This window comes from Lethenteron reissneri, chromosome 53, assembly GCF_015708825.2.
Source record: "Lethenteron reissneri isolate LAM-NWPU_2019-01 chromosome 53, ASM1570882v1, whole genome shotgun sequence".
Lineage (NCBI taxonomy): Eukaryota > Metazoa > Chordata > Hyperoartia > Petromyzontiformes > Petromyzontidae > Lethenteron > Lethenteron reissneri.
In genome coordinates this window covers 11,041,891-11,059,276 of record NC_083831.1, presented here as the reverse complement: position 1 = coordinate 11,059,276, position 17,386 = coordinate 11,041,891, and the positions used below count along the sequence as shown (strand labels likewise).

The window sequence follows — 17,386 nt, the reverse complement described above, 5'->3', positions numbered from 1 at the left end:
TTGTTCACCTGCGTGGCGAACTCTGCACGCCGTTTTGGTCTCTCGCACTGGTGACGCAATGCGCAAGTTGACCCGGGCCGGCGACAGACGCGACAATGCCGCCTTTGGCGATATCACGAGGTTGGCGTTGTGTGTGTGTTGCTGTGTGTTGTGTGTGTATGTGTTGTTGTGTGTGTATTGTTGTTGTGTGTGTGTTGTTGTGTGTGTTGTTGTGTGTGTGTCGTTGTGTGTGGCGTTGTGTGTGTCTTGTTGTGTGTGTGTTTGTTGTTGTGTGTGTGTTTTTGTGTGTGTGTTGTTGTGTGTGTGTGTTGTTGTGTGTGTGTTTGTTGTTGTGTGTCTGGTGTTGTATGTGTGTGTGTTGTTGTGTGTGTTGGTGTGTGTGTCTGTGTAAATAACTGGGGGAGTGTGAATGCGGACCAGATGTTAATGTTGACCCACGCCGCTTACCCAATCGACTTCCACTCGACGTTTGCACCCCACCCCTCCTCCAGGAGGCGCTTTGCTAACTGCCCTCTCCTCCGAGGCCTCGAGTCGATGACTCAGCGATGACACTCTGGTCCTCGTGACGCCTGGGTCTGTCCCTCCCGAGCGTTCGACACTTCACGTGGCCCGAGCGGTTTTTGTTCTCCCCTCAAATAGCTGTCACAATGATCAATCCACTGACAGTTTATTGGCCTATTGGTGCTCGGAGTCGATATTCGTTGCGTTGAAAAAAAATTGAAACTTCGTGATGTTTGTAACTTCGTGATGTATGGGACCTCGATGCGCAGAGGAAGGGGATTTCACAACGGCTGTGCCGATCCACCAATCCTTGCTGCTGCCTCTACAGTGCTGGATTACAGGCCACCTCCACCACCGCCACCACCGTCACCACCACCGCCACCAGCGCCACCACCACCACCTCCACCAGCGCCACCACCATCACCACCACCGCAACCACCGCCACCACCACTGCCATCACCGCCACCACCGCTACCACCACCGCCACCACCACTGCCACCACCGCCACCACCACCGTCACTACCACCACCGCCACCACCTCCACCGCCACCACCACTACCACCACCACTACCACCGCCGTCACCACCGCCACCACCACCACCGCCACCACCACCGCCACCACCCATTCCAATATTTCGCCCTCTGTGGTCATCCTTCACAAGCACCCCCACCCCCCAACCCCCTCTCTCTTTCAACGCGTCTCTCGGCCGCCGGTCTTGTTCATCAACTCGCAATCCTTCCATGTGACACATCACGTCCAAGTACATTCGTTCCGTGTTTAACGACACGAAGCGCCTCTCTGATCCCCAGTTTCTCGCCCCTTCGAAACCCTTCCGAGAGCGCGCTCAGGGTGGCATCCACATTCCGTGGCGCGACCGTGAGCTGCTCTTTTGTTACAATCGGAATCCAGCGGCTGAGTGTGCCGATGTGTCCGCCACGCGAAGGTCACTCGGCGCGTCGTCCCGCGCGTCCAATCGAGCGGCTCGGCATTCGGTCATCTCCGGCGCAGCCCCGAGTCGTAAATTGTCCGCGGTGGAAATTTTCACTTTTATTTTTGTTTGTCCGTGGCCCCACCACCCCCCACGACTTCCCTCAAAGTCAACCCACAGCTTGCCACGGGAATAATACTTTTTTTTGCACAGCGGGCTGGCGCAGCGGTAACCACGTGCGCCTCGCAGCGAGACAAAACCTCAGTTCGAGTCCCGACTCGGGTACCTTTCTGTGTTAAGATTGTATTTTCCTCCCTCCTGTTCTGAAGAGTGCGCGTGTGTGCGCGTGTGGGTGCGTGAGTTAGTGGGGAGCGGTGGTGTAGCGGTTAGCGCTACGCTGGGCTATGAACCCGGCGACCCGGGTTCGATTCCCGCTCACGGCCAACACCTGTGACGATTATCTGAACCGGTCCTGGGCCTCCCCTACGTCTACTCAGCCTCAAATTAGTACCTGTTGCGTTGTGTAAACATCGCCACTGTGGAGATAAAGGCGGTCGGGCGTTGTGCTGGCCACCCACCCCCTGGTGTGCGGTGCCGGCCTTCATATGTGCTCGCTAACAGCACTTGCCCCTACAGCCTGTTAAGGCTACACGGGGGATCTTTGTCTTTGTGAGTTAGTGCGAGGGTGAGTGTGTGAGTGAATGGAGTTTTGTCTCTTCTCTCGCCCCCCATTCTCAGTGGGTTTCCTCCGCCTTCTCCCGGGCTCCTGCCACAGCACCTCCGTGAGTAGCACTGTCGGCTACGTGCGGTGCGACAGCCCCTCGACCTACATACACACATCTGCCGGTGGATTGGCACGAAGGCAGCATAGGTGTGCACGCGTGTATGCTAACAGAGAGCAATTGTGGGCCAGCACACACACGAATTGGTTTTCCAGCAGACGGGGGTCTCACACGGGCTCCTTCTGACCGCGCCCTGAGGGTCTGTGCCAAACCGAACCTCTGAATGATGCGATTGTCTTCACGAGAAAACAGCACACAATGCGACAAAGTACACACACACAGAGTACACACACATAGAGCACACACACACACAGAGTACACACACACAGCACACACACACACACGATTACATCTACGGGACCCCTCCTTGCCAATGTACCCGGGTATTGAATGATAAATAAAAACAAGGCCGTTTACCCTTTCTAACATAAACAGAGGCGTTCGAGTTTGTTCAAACATCAAATGGGCACCATCTCATCTCACCACGTAGATAGGACCGCTTCAGTTTAACAAGTAGGCTATCTTTCGATTTAAAGCTTTCGTGACTGCAGGGATTCATCTTGGAAATTGTAAAGCCTTTTTTATATCACTCAATACACAAAAGATGATTTCTCCACCTTAGAATATGCTGGAAGTTGTAAAGCCTTTTTTCTATCACTCAATACACAAAATATTATTTCTCATTTTATTCTCTGTCTTACAAGGCTGACTCGGCTGATGAGAACAGGAAGGTCGAAACCACCCCAGGCTTCGCTTGCTAAAAAAAAGTGCTTCTGGATAATGTTTGTCTGGAAAGCCAAACAGGCAGATGACATGAGCAATAGCGTTTGTTCATGTAGAGAATAAACGATGTAGGGTTCTAATTGAACTGTAGACACTTTGTACCCATAATGCCCTGCAATAACGCATGATGAGTCTGTTTTAAAAAAAGAATCGCCAAGTTCAGCTAAACACGTACAGTTACGATGCTTTAAAGACGATTGATAAATTTAATATTCTTGGGTCTTCGGTAAAGTCACATAGATAGGTTGAAAGAAAGTAATGTTTTTGTAATTTTCTTTGAACCTATCTACGTGACTTTACCGAAAGACCCAAGAATATGAATTCCTGCGGTCACGAAAGCTTTAAGTCATGATACATTTCAATAAAAAAAAATTCTAGAGTTCAACTCTTTGCCAAATCCATCTTATGGACCGATGAATGTTGACTTACGTGTGATGCCCCTGACTTGTTATATTGATATGTTCTTTCTCAAAAGATAAAAGGTAAATGTTGTTGACCAGCCAATACTTGATCGCGCCATTGCTGGTGAAAAGTAATCGACTGGAGTGTATTGAAACTAAACTTTTTATTCTACCAGGTAAGGCCCATATAGCTCTTTTTTTCAGAAGCGACCTGGCCACAAATGATAGTTCAACAAAGTGGCTTATCGCCACGTGGACATGTATAGCAGGTAAATATTCTAAACGCGTGATGTTGATTCTAAATGTGGAGGGGAAAACCGGAGGGACCGGGAGAAAAATCCACACCACCACAGTGAGAGAGAGAGAGACACGCAAACTCCAAATATACAGCAGGGGTCAGGGTCGCGATCGAACCCACGACCTCCTGCATACCAGGCAAAGCAGTTAACATCTCCTAGCCACCGTGGCGCCCATCTCTATTTCACGAACACTTCTTCCACACCGGCCAGATTGACTGTAGACGAGACAATTTACTCCACCGCACGCAAACTGCCGATTGACTGTAGACGATTAATTGATTATGCTGCTTGGGCAGAGGCGGAGGTAGGAGGATGATGTTGTTTAAACTGCCCCCACCGACTGCAGAGAGATTTGACGACGCTTGCAATGCATGCACCCGTGTGCTGACCATCGCACCATCTCCTCGACACGACCACAGTGCAATTAGTCGATGCCAATGAACCATTCTATCTGTAGTGGTTACAGTACCGACACACTCAGAATGATGACCGAATGTGGGGCACGATCGGTCTACAGTTGTCGGTCAATGCTGCACACACGTGACGATATTTAGGCGTCACTGCATCACAGCAAAAAAAATTACCGTCACGTCAGCGTGAAGGTCAGCTATTTTAAAACGTTGCAGCACTGTATTAATAACGATTTGGTGTTGTTTTTTTTGAGTCACCCTCCTGTACTACCGGAGCACATCAGATAACTTTTCGGCACGTCTCAATCTCGACGCGTTTCAACTAAAACGAAACTTTATTTTTTATTTTACCAGGTAAGGCCGTACTGAACTGTTGTAAAGCTATTTTTTTTCAGAAGCGACCCGGCTTTCACAAATGATAGTTCGTCGAAGTGCCTTATTGCCACGTGGGTATTTATCGCGGCCACAAACTCTGAACGGGCGTTGATTCTAAACGCGGAGGTGAACAAAAACAACTAAAACGGAAGAGCCGAAGAAAAAATCCACGCGACCACGGAGTGAGAGAGAGAGAGACACCGCAGACTGCAAATACAGCGGACGATAAGGTCGGGTTCGAACCCACGAACCTCCTGCGTACCAGGCGAGGTAGTTAACATCTCTTAGCCACCGCGTTTGAAAAGGGAGCTCCTTCAGTGGCAGCTGTCCCTGTCGATGCAGGGTGACGTCAACACCTGGTCCACAAACGCCTCGTGTCATCCCAATTGAGTAATGTTCTGCGTTTGCCCTCTGTCTCTCTCTCTCTGCTGAACTCATCACAAATTGGCACACCCATTTTGTTTTACGTGACAAACCTTACTCATTGGTCGTGTGTCAGGTGGTGGCAGGTTTAACGACACATTTATATTGACGCGATCTAACCCCCCATCATCCGCAAACGATTGCGGATGAGTGAGTAATGCCACCGTAAAGTGACTCAGCAACTGGGCAGCAGAGCCCAAACACCCTCCTCATCCTCCTCCTCCTGTGTGCCGTGGTTGATACAAGGGGCGACATTCTTATTGCGTCGCATTTCCCCCCCCCCCCACTCCAATCGCATCCCGTTTGCGATATCGGCGTCATGTCAACGAGGCAGGAGAACCCCCCCCCCCCCCCCCCATTGTGAAGTCTCACGGAGCAAGACGGCAAATCCTTGTTGCGTGCTGGGCATAGAGGGGAGCGCACATGGCAGAGCCGCGTTCTGCGACGTCCTCCTCTCGAATGTGGCGGCGTTCCGTACCACCAAAAAAAAAGTTGGAGGAAACGTTTTTTTTACTCCCCCCACACCCACACACACCCACCCACACCAATCCACTCACACCACATCCACCCACCCACCCCACCCACCACACCCCACCCACACTCACCCACCACACCCACCCACCACACTTACACCCACCCACCCCACACCCACCATACTCACACCCATCCACACCCACCCCACCACACTCACACCTACCGACACCCACCCACAACTCTCACACCTACCCACATCCACCACACTCCCCTCCCACCCACCAAACCCACCCACCACACTCACACCCACACACCCATCACAATCTCACCACACCCACCCACCACTCTCACACCCACCCACCACACTCACCCACCACACTCCCACCACACCCACCCACCACTCTCACACCCACCCACACCCACCCACCACACCCACCCACCACACTCCCACCACACCCACCCACCACTCTCACACCCACCCACACCCACCCACCACACTGCCACCCACCCACCCTGCTACGGGGAGTAATGGTCCGTCGCTCGACAAGTGGACCGCTTATTTTTGAATTGCCGTCAGATTCCTGTGGTCTGCAATCATTCCCCAGACATGACATCCTGGTATCCGCGTTGGCTGCCCCTTGGATGAATGCAAATAATCGTATGTGTGAAGCACTCGTCGACAGATTAAGTTGGGATAATCGGAAGAATCAATGCTCAGAGGGATAGCGTTTTCCACGGGTCAATTCCAGTGTCTAGATAACAGAGGACAGGTATGATTCGTACCACTGTATGGGAGTTTCATCATTACTAATCGTCAGCGTGGTGCATTAAACCTTTGCTGCCCACAGTTGCACCTCAGGCTATGTTTGTTGTTGTACAGAGATATAAATCCAGGACATTGGGCAATGCTGACTCAGTGGCCCCACAATCTTCCCTGTGCCACCTCAATAAAAAATAAACTAATTTATTCGTTACAGTTCCAGCACTGCCAAGGTCCTATGGTTTGCGTCCGCGCAGCCACCAACGATAATTCGGCGAAGGCGCAGCCCCTGCAACTGCTTGCTCGCGTCACTGCTGGCGGAATTGCCTCCACTCCAGGGAGCTAGAGAGAAATCCCATTTATCGCGGGTATTTTGCTTCCTTGTGTGTCTTTATGTTGGACTTCTTTCGCGCCGTACATAGCCACAAGCGCTAATCAGAGGCGGTCGGGCGCCTTGCGCAGGAGGCAGGAGCACCCCACACTTTACCCCACCCGATGCGATATGACAAACTACGAACTGCAACGTGACCCATTTACTCTCCATGATCGAGATGTTTTGGGGGGGTTATCCTGCTGGGTGGACACAAGTAGCGGGAGTGCGGTGGGGGGGTTAAGAAACTTGTCCCATTGTTTCAACTGCCGCGCCGGGATATCGTGAATCAAGCCTCGCGACCTCCGGATTGCAAGCCCCCCCCACCCCCCCCCCCCCATTGTGCTAAACCAGGGGTGGGGAACGTCCGGCCCGCGGGCCGTATGAGGCCCGCGAAATCATTTGGTGTGGCCCTGCCAAGGCAACCGCAGGCGGGACTCGAAATTCAATAAATCTAGGAGCAAACCTGGAAAAGCAGTTGCGAGTAGCAGCAACAACATCATCAACACCAGCTAACATCGCACGCCTCGCCAAAGAAAAGCAGTTCCAGCCATCGCGTTAGGGGTGAGTTAATAAAATGTTTGACCAAACATAACGGGCTAAATTTTTAAGTTGAGATTTTTTTACGGCCCGCGAATTATGTTATAAATACCCAAATGGATCTCGGCAGAAAACGGGGTTCCCCACCCCATGTCAGCTAAACGTTGCCGGACGAGGAAGAACACGTTTACAAGGTGCGTGGTGAAGCGAGCGCGCGCGCGCAAGAGGGCTCGCCAAAAACGAGCCACAAACACCCCGACGATCTCGTCGGGGAACACGGACCACCACGCCAACTCCGATCCTCGTTCTCCCAGAGGCGGCGGATGTTGGGCTGCTGACATCCAACAAAGACGGCCAGGGCATCGGCGCGGCCCTTTCAGACTGGAGCCCCTCTCTTCCTTCCGATATTGGGAAGCCAACGCTGGAGCTGCGAGCAATTTTAAATCCGGGTGGAAAACGCGTTTCTTTAAAACCGCTTCATCGTGTTTAGTTTGGTGTCCTGTGCCCGTACCTTCGATTACTACGTTGGCTACAAATGTGTCAAGGCATAGCGCACTCCACCAGCCATCGACGTCAATGACTGCACAAAGACAAAGATCCCCCGTATAGACTGTAACAGACTGTTGGGGCAAGTGCTGTTAGCGAGCACCTATAAAGGCCGGCACGGCACACGAGGGGGTGAGTGGCCAACACCACGCCCGGCCGCCTTTGTCTCCCCAGTGGCGATGTTTACACACCACACCAGGTACTCATTTGAGGCTGAGTCGACCTCGGGGAGGCCCAGGACCGGTTCAGATAATCGTCACCGGTGTTGGCCATGAACGGGAATCGAACTCGGGTTCGTAGCGCAGCGCAGCGCTAACTGCTACACACGCACGCACACACAAGGATCCCATCGTATGAGGTTGGTTTCATGTTACATTTTGTTCAAAATGCAGACACTCGGGGGCTTATTCGCCAGGGTAGGGAGCAATTAGGCCGCGCGTGAAACAGCTGAAGACAGCAGAAGTCCCGTGGTTATGTAAGATCGGCCTCCTTGAAGGATATCAAACAAATGTCTATGCCCCGCCCGCCCCGACAATGCTAGATGTGATTCTGGTATCTCCAGGGGTGAGGGTAATTGGAACGGTTAAGACATTGTACTGAGTGCTCTTTAACCGAGATGGAAACTGCACAAAAGTGCCGTGGGTGGGATTCAATTCTACTGGCGGGCGGAGGGAGGAGGGAGGGAAACGAAACCTCCACCACCACCACCACTCAAAAAAGCGAAATAATTCCTCGCGACGTGCAGAAGCAGCAGCGGGGCGCAGGACGGAATCTGTACCGTTTGTATATTTTTGTTCGTTTTGTTTTAGTGCCCCGTTTGCAGCGGCGGGTGCAGCAGAGATATTTCGAGAGAGAGAGAAAATTAAAAAAAATCATTCTGGCACTTCGTCGCGAGCAACGCACAGCGGGGAAACGCAGCGAGTGGAGCGCCACTCGCGCAAGTCAATCACCGGCTCCCTGGGTTAAATTTAAGCGGTGAAAGGAGAGACAGGGAGACCTGGGGGGGTGGGGGGGGGCAGAGTGAGCCGGATAATCTCGCCATACTTTCCTCTCCAAATCTCATGACTCTGCTCAAAAAGCTGTCGCTCCACCACCAATCTCTCTCTTTCTCTCGCTCTCTCTGGAATTGTTAAACGCAGGCACCTTTGATGGCAATTTTCATCACCGGGGATTTGACAATTCCAACCGTTAACTAGGATATGAGCTTCGAGTCACTTAAGAATGACGGTCGTCCGATTTGATTTTTAAAAATTATTATCGTGGTCGCTGCGCAAAAACCCGAACTGCCCAAAAAAAATGCTGAGCGGACAGCAACAAACAGCACTATTCAAGTTCTATCAGTAACAAATTAAAGACGTTTGTTGAACTGAGCAAGGTTACGATGACTTAAGAAACGAGTCGATGGGATGATTACTGATTGCCCAACGCTTTCGGAGTAAGCTACGCGACCGTTACCATATTTGGTGTGTTCGAAACAATGCCAACTAATTAGAGGTAGTTATGATTCCTCTATTCAAGTGTACATGCAAATGTGCCTCGTTATGCGCAAACGTTGAACTTCTTTCGCACCGTACGCAGCCAAACCGGCGCTAATCGAAAAGGCCAACAAAAATAACGCCCAAAAAAAACAAAAGCGAATTCTTCAAATAAATTTTCGTGCTTCACTTTAGAACATTGGGGGTTTTCCCCATCTTAGGATTCGCCATAGAAAAAAAACGCGTCCAACGTTGGAGACGGAGCTCCATTTGGGATCGTGAACATTTGCGGGATCGTCAGAGGTTGGCGACGTCTCGGGGCCAGGGTCCTCATCCCGCAGTGGAATCGATTACGTGGCTCGGTGTTTCACGTCGCACGGAACGGGTTCGTGGTTGTGCCCCCTTCGCCACTAGGAGCCGCTAGATCGTCGTGCTGCGTAAACCCGACTTCGTATCCACCGCCTTTGTATGCAATTGAACCTTATGGCGGTGACCCCGAGGTATATCCATAGTACACCGGCTCTCGCATCATGTCCGTGATGCAGTCGTTTTTAGTCTCTGTTGATGGTCGGCGACGCGGCAATCGACTCATCTCGACGAGCTGTACTCACGATGCACCACCACGGTGCGTGCGAGCGTTCAGGGTTTCGGCGCAATCGTCCTCGCTGCGTTTCGACATCGCGGAGTGTGGCACCGATGTCGGATTGATTGGTACCCCAATCACGGAGTTAAGTACACCCCTGGGCAACAAATAGTGTCCCAGAAATAAAATATGTAATTGCCTCCGCCCATTTTGTATTATTTGGTTAACCCGGGGTACCGCCATAAGGATCAAAATGCTGCATTTAACCAAACCTGTTGGCATGATGAAGTTTATACTTTTAATTATTTGCCTTACGAATATAGATTGTATATATATGTGCAGTATACGGGTCCACAGTAGGCACGTGTCGGATTTCGGCCGTCGTTGCGATGGTTAGCTCGCTTTTCTTGACTTGCAATGGGACGAGTTTCTTAAAATCATCCCGCACCCCGCACCCAACCTCCCCCCACTGCTTCGATCCATCCAAGCAGTGTAACTGGGTTCGCCACAATCTGGTCAATCGGCAGATCGCGCGTGGTGGTGGTGGTGGTGGGGGGGGGGTGGCAATGCGTGGGTAGACTTGGCTATCGCGGAAGAGTAGGCCAATGCACGCACACGATTGGCTGCGTACGGCGCGAAACAAAGGGCGCGCTCCCAGGTCAAGGTCTGCGCTCTTTGATGGTGATCGGTGATTTTAGTCAGCGTGGCACCCAAGCTATGGAACGCCTCGCCACTTGGAATGAGGCAATCGGAGTCGGTAGATAGATTCAAGCCTGCTTTGAAAAACCCCATCTCTTTATAAAGTGGCTTTTCCTCGTTAGATTGGTTGGTTGGCCCCCCCCCCCCTGGGTTCTGATTTTAGTTTCCCTGCTTTTCATGCATTACGCATTGAGATCCTAGGATGGAATGCGCATTATACATTTGAATTATTCTGATATACGTACACACAATATATCCACCAGAGGAGGCTCACCAGAGCTTCCCCTTTCCGCAGGCAGTAGCGCCAAGTGAGCCATTGCAGGGCCGCACCTTTACCCCTTTCCACACGCCGGACGTTTTGACCGAGTGAGGGCCTTTTATACGAGCATACTTCACCACGCTGGCCAGTGTGGGTTTGTGAAGGCGTGGAGCATAGCGGGCGGTGCAAAAAGTTCTGTACGGAAACAAGAGTGGATGTTGCTAGCCCTGCCCGCGGTGTTGGCCTGGAGCAGCCTATAGCACCTGTTTTTTGCCTGTGGTTGGTCGCCCATGAATTCACTGACATGGAGGCTCCCAAAAAAAAATTCCTGCTCAGCTTCGCAAGATCAAATTTGGTGACGGGCTTGTTTAAAAAAATGTAACGCGCGGACACGCGAGATCCTACATCGTTCAGTGCGTGCTGCGTCTGTCGAACTGGTTGGGACTCTACATCATTGGACCTCCTTTGCCAGTACCAAAATATAATAATAGGGGTTTTCCCCTTTTTTTGGCGTCCTCTGGTCGAGCACCAATTGGGTCGAGGCTCAAAAGAAAGCCATCCCCTGGTGTGGACCAATCAGTTTCAATGACAATGCATATATTATCAAAGTGGTTTTTTTTTGCATTTGACTGCAAGTATTGTGGTTAATGCAGACATGACTCCTTATAAAAAGGTTTCAGTTTTGTTGCCAGAAAAAAAGGGGGAAAACCCTATTATTATGGTTTGGACTCGCATTTTGACAGGGAGAATGGAGTCATTGCCTTTCTAAACGTCTTCGTCGGTTCGCTGCAACTTGACTCGAAGCGACAACAACAACAACAACGCTCCTGACTCAACACTAGAACGTTCAAACCCAATGCGGAGTTTCGCTCGTATCGAACCGATGCTGCCGAATAAATGGAATCACTTCCGTGAATGGGAGGGAGTGTGGGGATCGGTGGATTGTGTCAACAGTTGAAACATTGTGTATATATACACACAGTATACGGAGACAGATATATGATACAGCCATTGCTTATCTATCGAGTCTGTGTATCATTACTGCGCGTTCTACGTTGTTTAACATATAGATTGCTGATGTTTATAAGTGCTGCGTCTGTATTCACAGCGAGGTGTACAACACAATCGTGTGTCTGTATTTATGTACGTGAAACTACACACCGTTCTGACAATCTGTATAATGTGAACGAAGCTTGGCACCCGAACAATTAATTGGACACGGGTCCGTGTATTCATCTGTGTGCAATTGTCGTCATGCGTATATATGTACGCGTGATAAAGTAGAGAGTGTTGCATGTCATTTATATACATATGAATTATGTAGTATTACATGCGTACCTGTCAATCCCTTATCAGTGCCCTACCTTATTACAGACCCAATGCAGACCCTATTGGTCACCCCGTGCCCCTATAAATCTCAACGTCCATCCTACAAAGCCCCATCACAAGGGAGAACCTATGGGTTGACGGTGATGTACATGCATATTATTTGTATCTACACGTGTATTATAAGTCGTATGAGCACAGTGCAGATGTCTTATGACCCCCCCCCCCCCCAATTAATTAACCCTAACATTTGTTTTCCTTTGCATATTAATTTCTCTTTCAAATAACCCCTTACTTAAAAACACACACACATTAAGTTTTAGAGAATGAAATGGGGCGTCACGAGACATATGGACCAGCCTGTGTACACCTCAAAGCAATTGTGCGTACTTGTATCTTGACATTAATATAATGCAAAGTTTCATTATGGAATGTATATCTGTATGAAATACCACATCTCGTATGCAAATACTTTTGGCACATTTGCAGATGTAAAACACATATATATACGAATTTGTATTTATTTTGTTACAATTAAAACTATACACTGCTCAAATGGATATCAACAAACATCAGGGCACAGGTCTTGTGTTCAAAAGAATATTAGCTTTGTTTAGATAATCACACGTTAACAATGGCCATTAAAATTCGTCATCTGCTTTTCTGCGTTTCACTTTAACAACACTGTATGGCAATATAATACTTGTGTGTGTGTGTATACGCTTGGACGCTTCATTTCATAGCAACTGCGAACAGAAATATCCTCATTTTTAACGTATTTCAAACACCCGACAACATCAGATGACCAGCATCGTATGAAGGAATATAACCGCGTGCGGTGCAATTTGTAGCACGTACTTCAAAGCATCTATCGGCTATTCAAGCATTTGTGTTCCTTACATTGCTCTCAGTAGCACACAACAAGCAACAAGCAACAGCACTGAAGCTACTCACGGTTCTCAAGAATTGAATCTCATCCTCTCCCTCTCCGCCGTCACCCATGGCTCGATCTGGGCTTCCTGTGGCTAGGAATCCAACCCAGGTCCACCCTGCTCGCCGGCTCCTCCGCTGTAGCTGCTGCTCCTGCTGCTTGGTGTCGTCCGGGTCTTTTCAAATAACTACACTAGAGACTCATAATGCTGCTGCTGCTGCTGATGTAGGTGGTGGTGGCGGCGGTGGTGGTGGTTGGACCCGGGACTGACGTCTCTAGAGGAGCGTGTCAGTGCGAGAAGCTGAGACGGACCGAGCAGGTGCAGCGGTGCAGCTGCTGGCAAAACCGGATTGCCCTGTGTGCGCACACGACTAAGCCACCCCAGCCAGACTCTGCCTACACCATTCATGTACGGCGGTGGTGGCAAATGATGGAGTTGGGTGTTGGTGGGGGGGGACTGACATGAATTTCACACAACACGCGCGCGCACACGTGTGGCAAAATTGACTCAGCAATGTGTGTATTGTGTTTATAAAACAAAAAACGGGTAATTATTGAAGAGCTGCTGCCCTGTGGGCCTTCTTGGCTGAAGTCACCATCACAGCGATTGAGCAAATGTGACTGACATAAGGCGCAGTGAGGCAACTATGGGCCGGTTCCATGCACGCTTCTCGTTTAAAATGTATGCTTTTCTGGCCTGCAGCTGATGGTTTTTTTAAAATCCTTTATTAAATCCTTTATATTAAGTTCGCGTGCTTGCTTGCTTGCTTGCTTAGGACCGTGCAAACCTTTCGGTCGTTTTTTAACCCACTTCCCGTGATCCAATCGAGCTGACATTTTGCACACAAACTCGTTGTGCGAGACAATTAATGTTCGTGAAAATTTTTTTCCAAAATTTTACACTGTTTAGGGAAAACAAATTAAATATTTAATTCCCAATTGCTTAATGGTGGCAGACAATCATCTGACCCATAGGTGGCAGCCATCTCGAGCCAGAGGACGAGAGGACTCTAGCCGCCACGCATATAAAGGATTTAGAGTGAAAAACTTTGTTTTTACGGGTTATACTTATTCTTCTTTCTGTTATAATGCAGTCTCTCACCATTTACAAACTCAATTCGCCAACGTAAAAGTGCACACGCACCCAGCCACTGCAGCATTCGTTAATTCAAGAGGCAATCGTGGTGGTAGAGGCTCAAAGAGCCAGCATGATGTGCAATTTGTGTAGATGCATTATGCCTGGCTATTATACATTCAGAGTTTAACTATGTGAGCCTGTCTAAGCACATTCCTGCGGAGGGAGCTGGTAGGAACGTTGGGTTGCTCGGTCGATGGCCAGGGTCAACGGCGGCGTGGTGTATTCCGCAAATATGCCCGACTGTGAGGGCGGGCACAAGCCGGCGTGAATAGGTTAAACGTTGAGTTTTATAAGGGCACCACGGGGTGACCAGCCCCTCCCCACCCCACCCCAGCCCCACCACTCCCACCTCCCACCCTCCCCACCCTCCCCACCCAGCTGCTCCCTCCCTCCCCACCCAGCCCCACCCCACCCAGCCCCTCCCCATCCAGCCCCTCCCTCCCCACCCAGTCCCTCCCCACCCTCCCCTCTCCACCCAGCCCCACCCTTCCCATTTTTGGATGCACGACGGACGGACGGACACAATAATCCCCTGTGGGCTGGTGAAACCAGGAGGTTCCTACCAGTAAATCCAACAAATATGGGTATATCATATCTTGTGGCGTGGCATCGTGGTCCAAACATTCGCTCGAGACTCCCTGTAGAGTTATCTCTCTACCAGCAAGTATCGTGAGCAACCACGGAAATTCAGGAGTCATTTGTTTGTGCGTGCATCAATGTTGAACTTCTTTCGCACCTGTGCGTAGCCAACCGTGCTCATCGTAGGTGCGGATATATCGACACGGAGAGGACGATGCACCGCTGGTTTTTGGGGTCAGGTCACGTGAGGTCACTCACGTGACCTGACCCCAAAAACCATGAAATTGAGAAAACTTGGGTTGGGTTCGCGGTTCGTAATATGGGGCCGTCCATAAATGACGTCACGCACCTGGGGGGGGGGGTCAGACATTTGTGACGATGTGTGACGAGGGGGCGGGGGGGTTTGAGAAATGTGACGTCACATGAAAATGCGCAACTTTAAATAAATATAGGCAACACATTCTACTTAAATAAATAGACTTTTTAATAAATGTTTTCTCCTACAACATCAGAGTGCAGCGCCACATTAAATACGCACTACAATGACAATAGTTTAAAGCGATTTGAAGCATGTTTTATTTTTTTGGGGGGGGCAAAGCTTTGTGACGTCATATTTCAGAGGGGGTCTGACTTTGTGACGCCGTGTGACGAAGGGAGGGGGGGTTAAAAATCGTCCAAAATCGCGTGACGTCATTTATGGACGGCCCCTATGACAACCGCAGCTTTTTTGTGTTTTACGTTACCCTACATCTACCCTACATCCAGAGCCAAACATTCAACAGGGAGTATTTTGAATGCAAAATATGACTGATATTTTATAGTGTTAAATATAACTTGGACGGTAAATGCATAGAATTAATAAAACATTAACGTAGCGGCGAGGTTCAGCAGCACGCGATTTTGATTGATTCCCGTAGAGTTGCAGGGTGGTCCAGATGTCTTGTACCCCCCCCCCCCGACCCCTCACATGTTTTCCTTTGCTAATTCACTTATGTGTTAAATAACCCTTACTTTTTAACACTTAGGCTTTCGCGACCAATATTATTCATTATTTTATATATAAAAAAAACATCTACTCAGTTCTTAAAGAATAAAATGGGGGGGGGGGGTCACAAGACAACTGGACCGCCCTGCAACTCTACGGGAATCAATCAAAATCTCGTGCGGCTGAACCCCGCCTCCTCCTCCTCCTCCCTGTAGGCTGGGGACACCGCGTGGCCCGGCAGACGCGGTGGGCCGCTCTGGTAAACGAGACGACGCCGCGCGTATTTTTCTGCGGCAGCAGCGGCATCAACATCATCTTCTTGGTTCTTTCGGTAAAGTCACGTAGAATGGCTGCTTGCGTTGTGGCCGAAACGTCGTGAGAATTATTTTATTATGTTTTATTTGTATTATTTTATTTTTTCCATTCTACGTGACTTTACCGAAAGAACCAAGAAGATGCCTGAACCTGCGAGAGCGAATGTGCGTGTTTTTTTTTTGTATTTCTCTCTCTCTTATTAATTTTTTTTACGATCAGTGGAAACAAGAAGATGCTCGGTGTATTCGGCACTTTGCTTCGTTCATCATTTCGTAGTTTTTTTAATTTAAATTAAAAAAATTTAAACTTTGCTTTATGTAACCCCCCACCTCTCGCTCTCTCTCTCTCTCGCTCTCTCTCGTTCTGCACGCAGCCCTCCTCGCAGTCCGACGGCCTCCGACGGGGGGTAGCTCATATCAGCATGCAGAGCTCCCCGTCATCTGCCACCGAGCACACGGCCTCCTCCATCGCCCACTGCTCCTCATCCCCGTGTCACGATACGGTTTAGAACCACGCGCAAGTTAATTACACGCGGCAATTTCTACTGTCAAGAATAGCGGTGGCTTCGGCAGGACACATTGCCTGAAGGAGTGACGGCCGGTGGTCAAGAATAGCCACAGCAGTGGCAGCCAAGGAATGGCACGCACCCACGAGCGCGTAGGCCGGGGAGATGGAGCAATGAAATAATCTCATACGATGGAGATAGATTACAACGTAACAGGAATGCGGGATCGTCAGCCATGGTCGATTCACTGCTGGTTTAACGATGAAACGTGTTTTCTGGGGGCTTGTCCATGAAAACCTGTGTTGTGAATAATATTTTTTTTTAAATTAGCTGAGGCAATCCATCCACGATCACCACGTGCTGTTTGAATGTATAAATAACAATTGCCTACTGCATACCGTGTCAACTCGTACGGTTTATCCGTGTTTTTGCACAGAGAAATTGCGTTTTCAGGTCCATGCGGCATACAACCGTTTGAACACGGGCAAACATCTGTTTAGCTTATTTGTGTTTCTCCCCTTGTGATGTGACTTTGTAGGATGAAACGTTGAGATGTATAAGGGGCACGGGTGGACCAATAAGGTCTGAATTGGGTCTGTAGTAAGGTAGGCACTGGTAAGGGGTTTGACAGGTTTGCTACTTGCCCCTGCCGAGATTAACACCAACGCTTCAATGAACATGCCGACCAAGTCGAGTTTGCCATTTCGATCTTTAACGCTTTCCAATGAAGCTTCAGAGCGTCCATGTGTGAGCTCAGTGTGTCGTGTGCACGCTGGGACTTCTTCGCACCGTACGTAGCCAACCGTGCTAATCGGAGGTGCGGTGGGGGCGATAAACTAGACGCGAAAAAGCCAAACGCTTTGCGCTCACAACCGCGTGTTGGTAAGCGGCGTTGAACCCACGCATATGCATGACTTTTTTCTCTGTCGATGCTTATTAGCTTCAGCCATGACAGACGCTGATTGAGAAAAGCATCGATTTTTACCCGTTTACAGAAA

At 49.7% G+C, this 17,386-nt stretch overlaps 1 protein-coding gene across 1 annotated transcript in view; it reads right to left on the bottom strand.

Moving 5' to 3' along the window:
- LOC133356219 (ryanodine receptor 2-like) overlaps nucleotides 1-13,116 on the bottom strand; it is an 88,388-nt gene extending 75,272 nt beyond the window's left edge. Inside the window, exon 1 of the mRNA XM_061573595.1 lies at nucleotides 12,890-13,116. Coding sequence (XP_061429579.1) covers nucleotides 12,890-12,937 — 48 coding nt within the window. The 5' untranslated portion in view covers nucleotides 12,938-13,116. The remainder of the gene's footprint in view (nucleotides 1-12,889) is intronic.
- Between the last annotated feature and the right edge of the window lie 4,270 nt (nucleotides 13,117-17,386).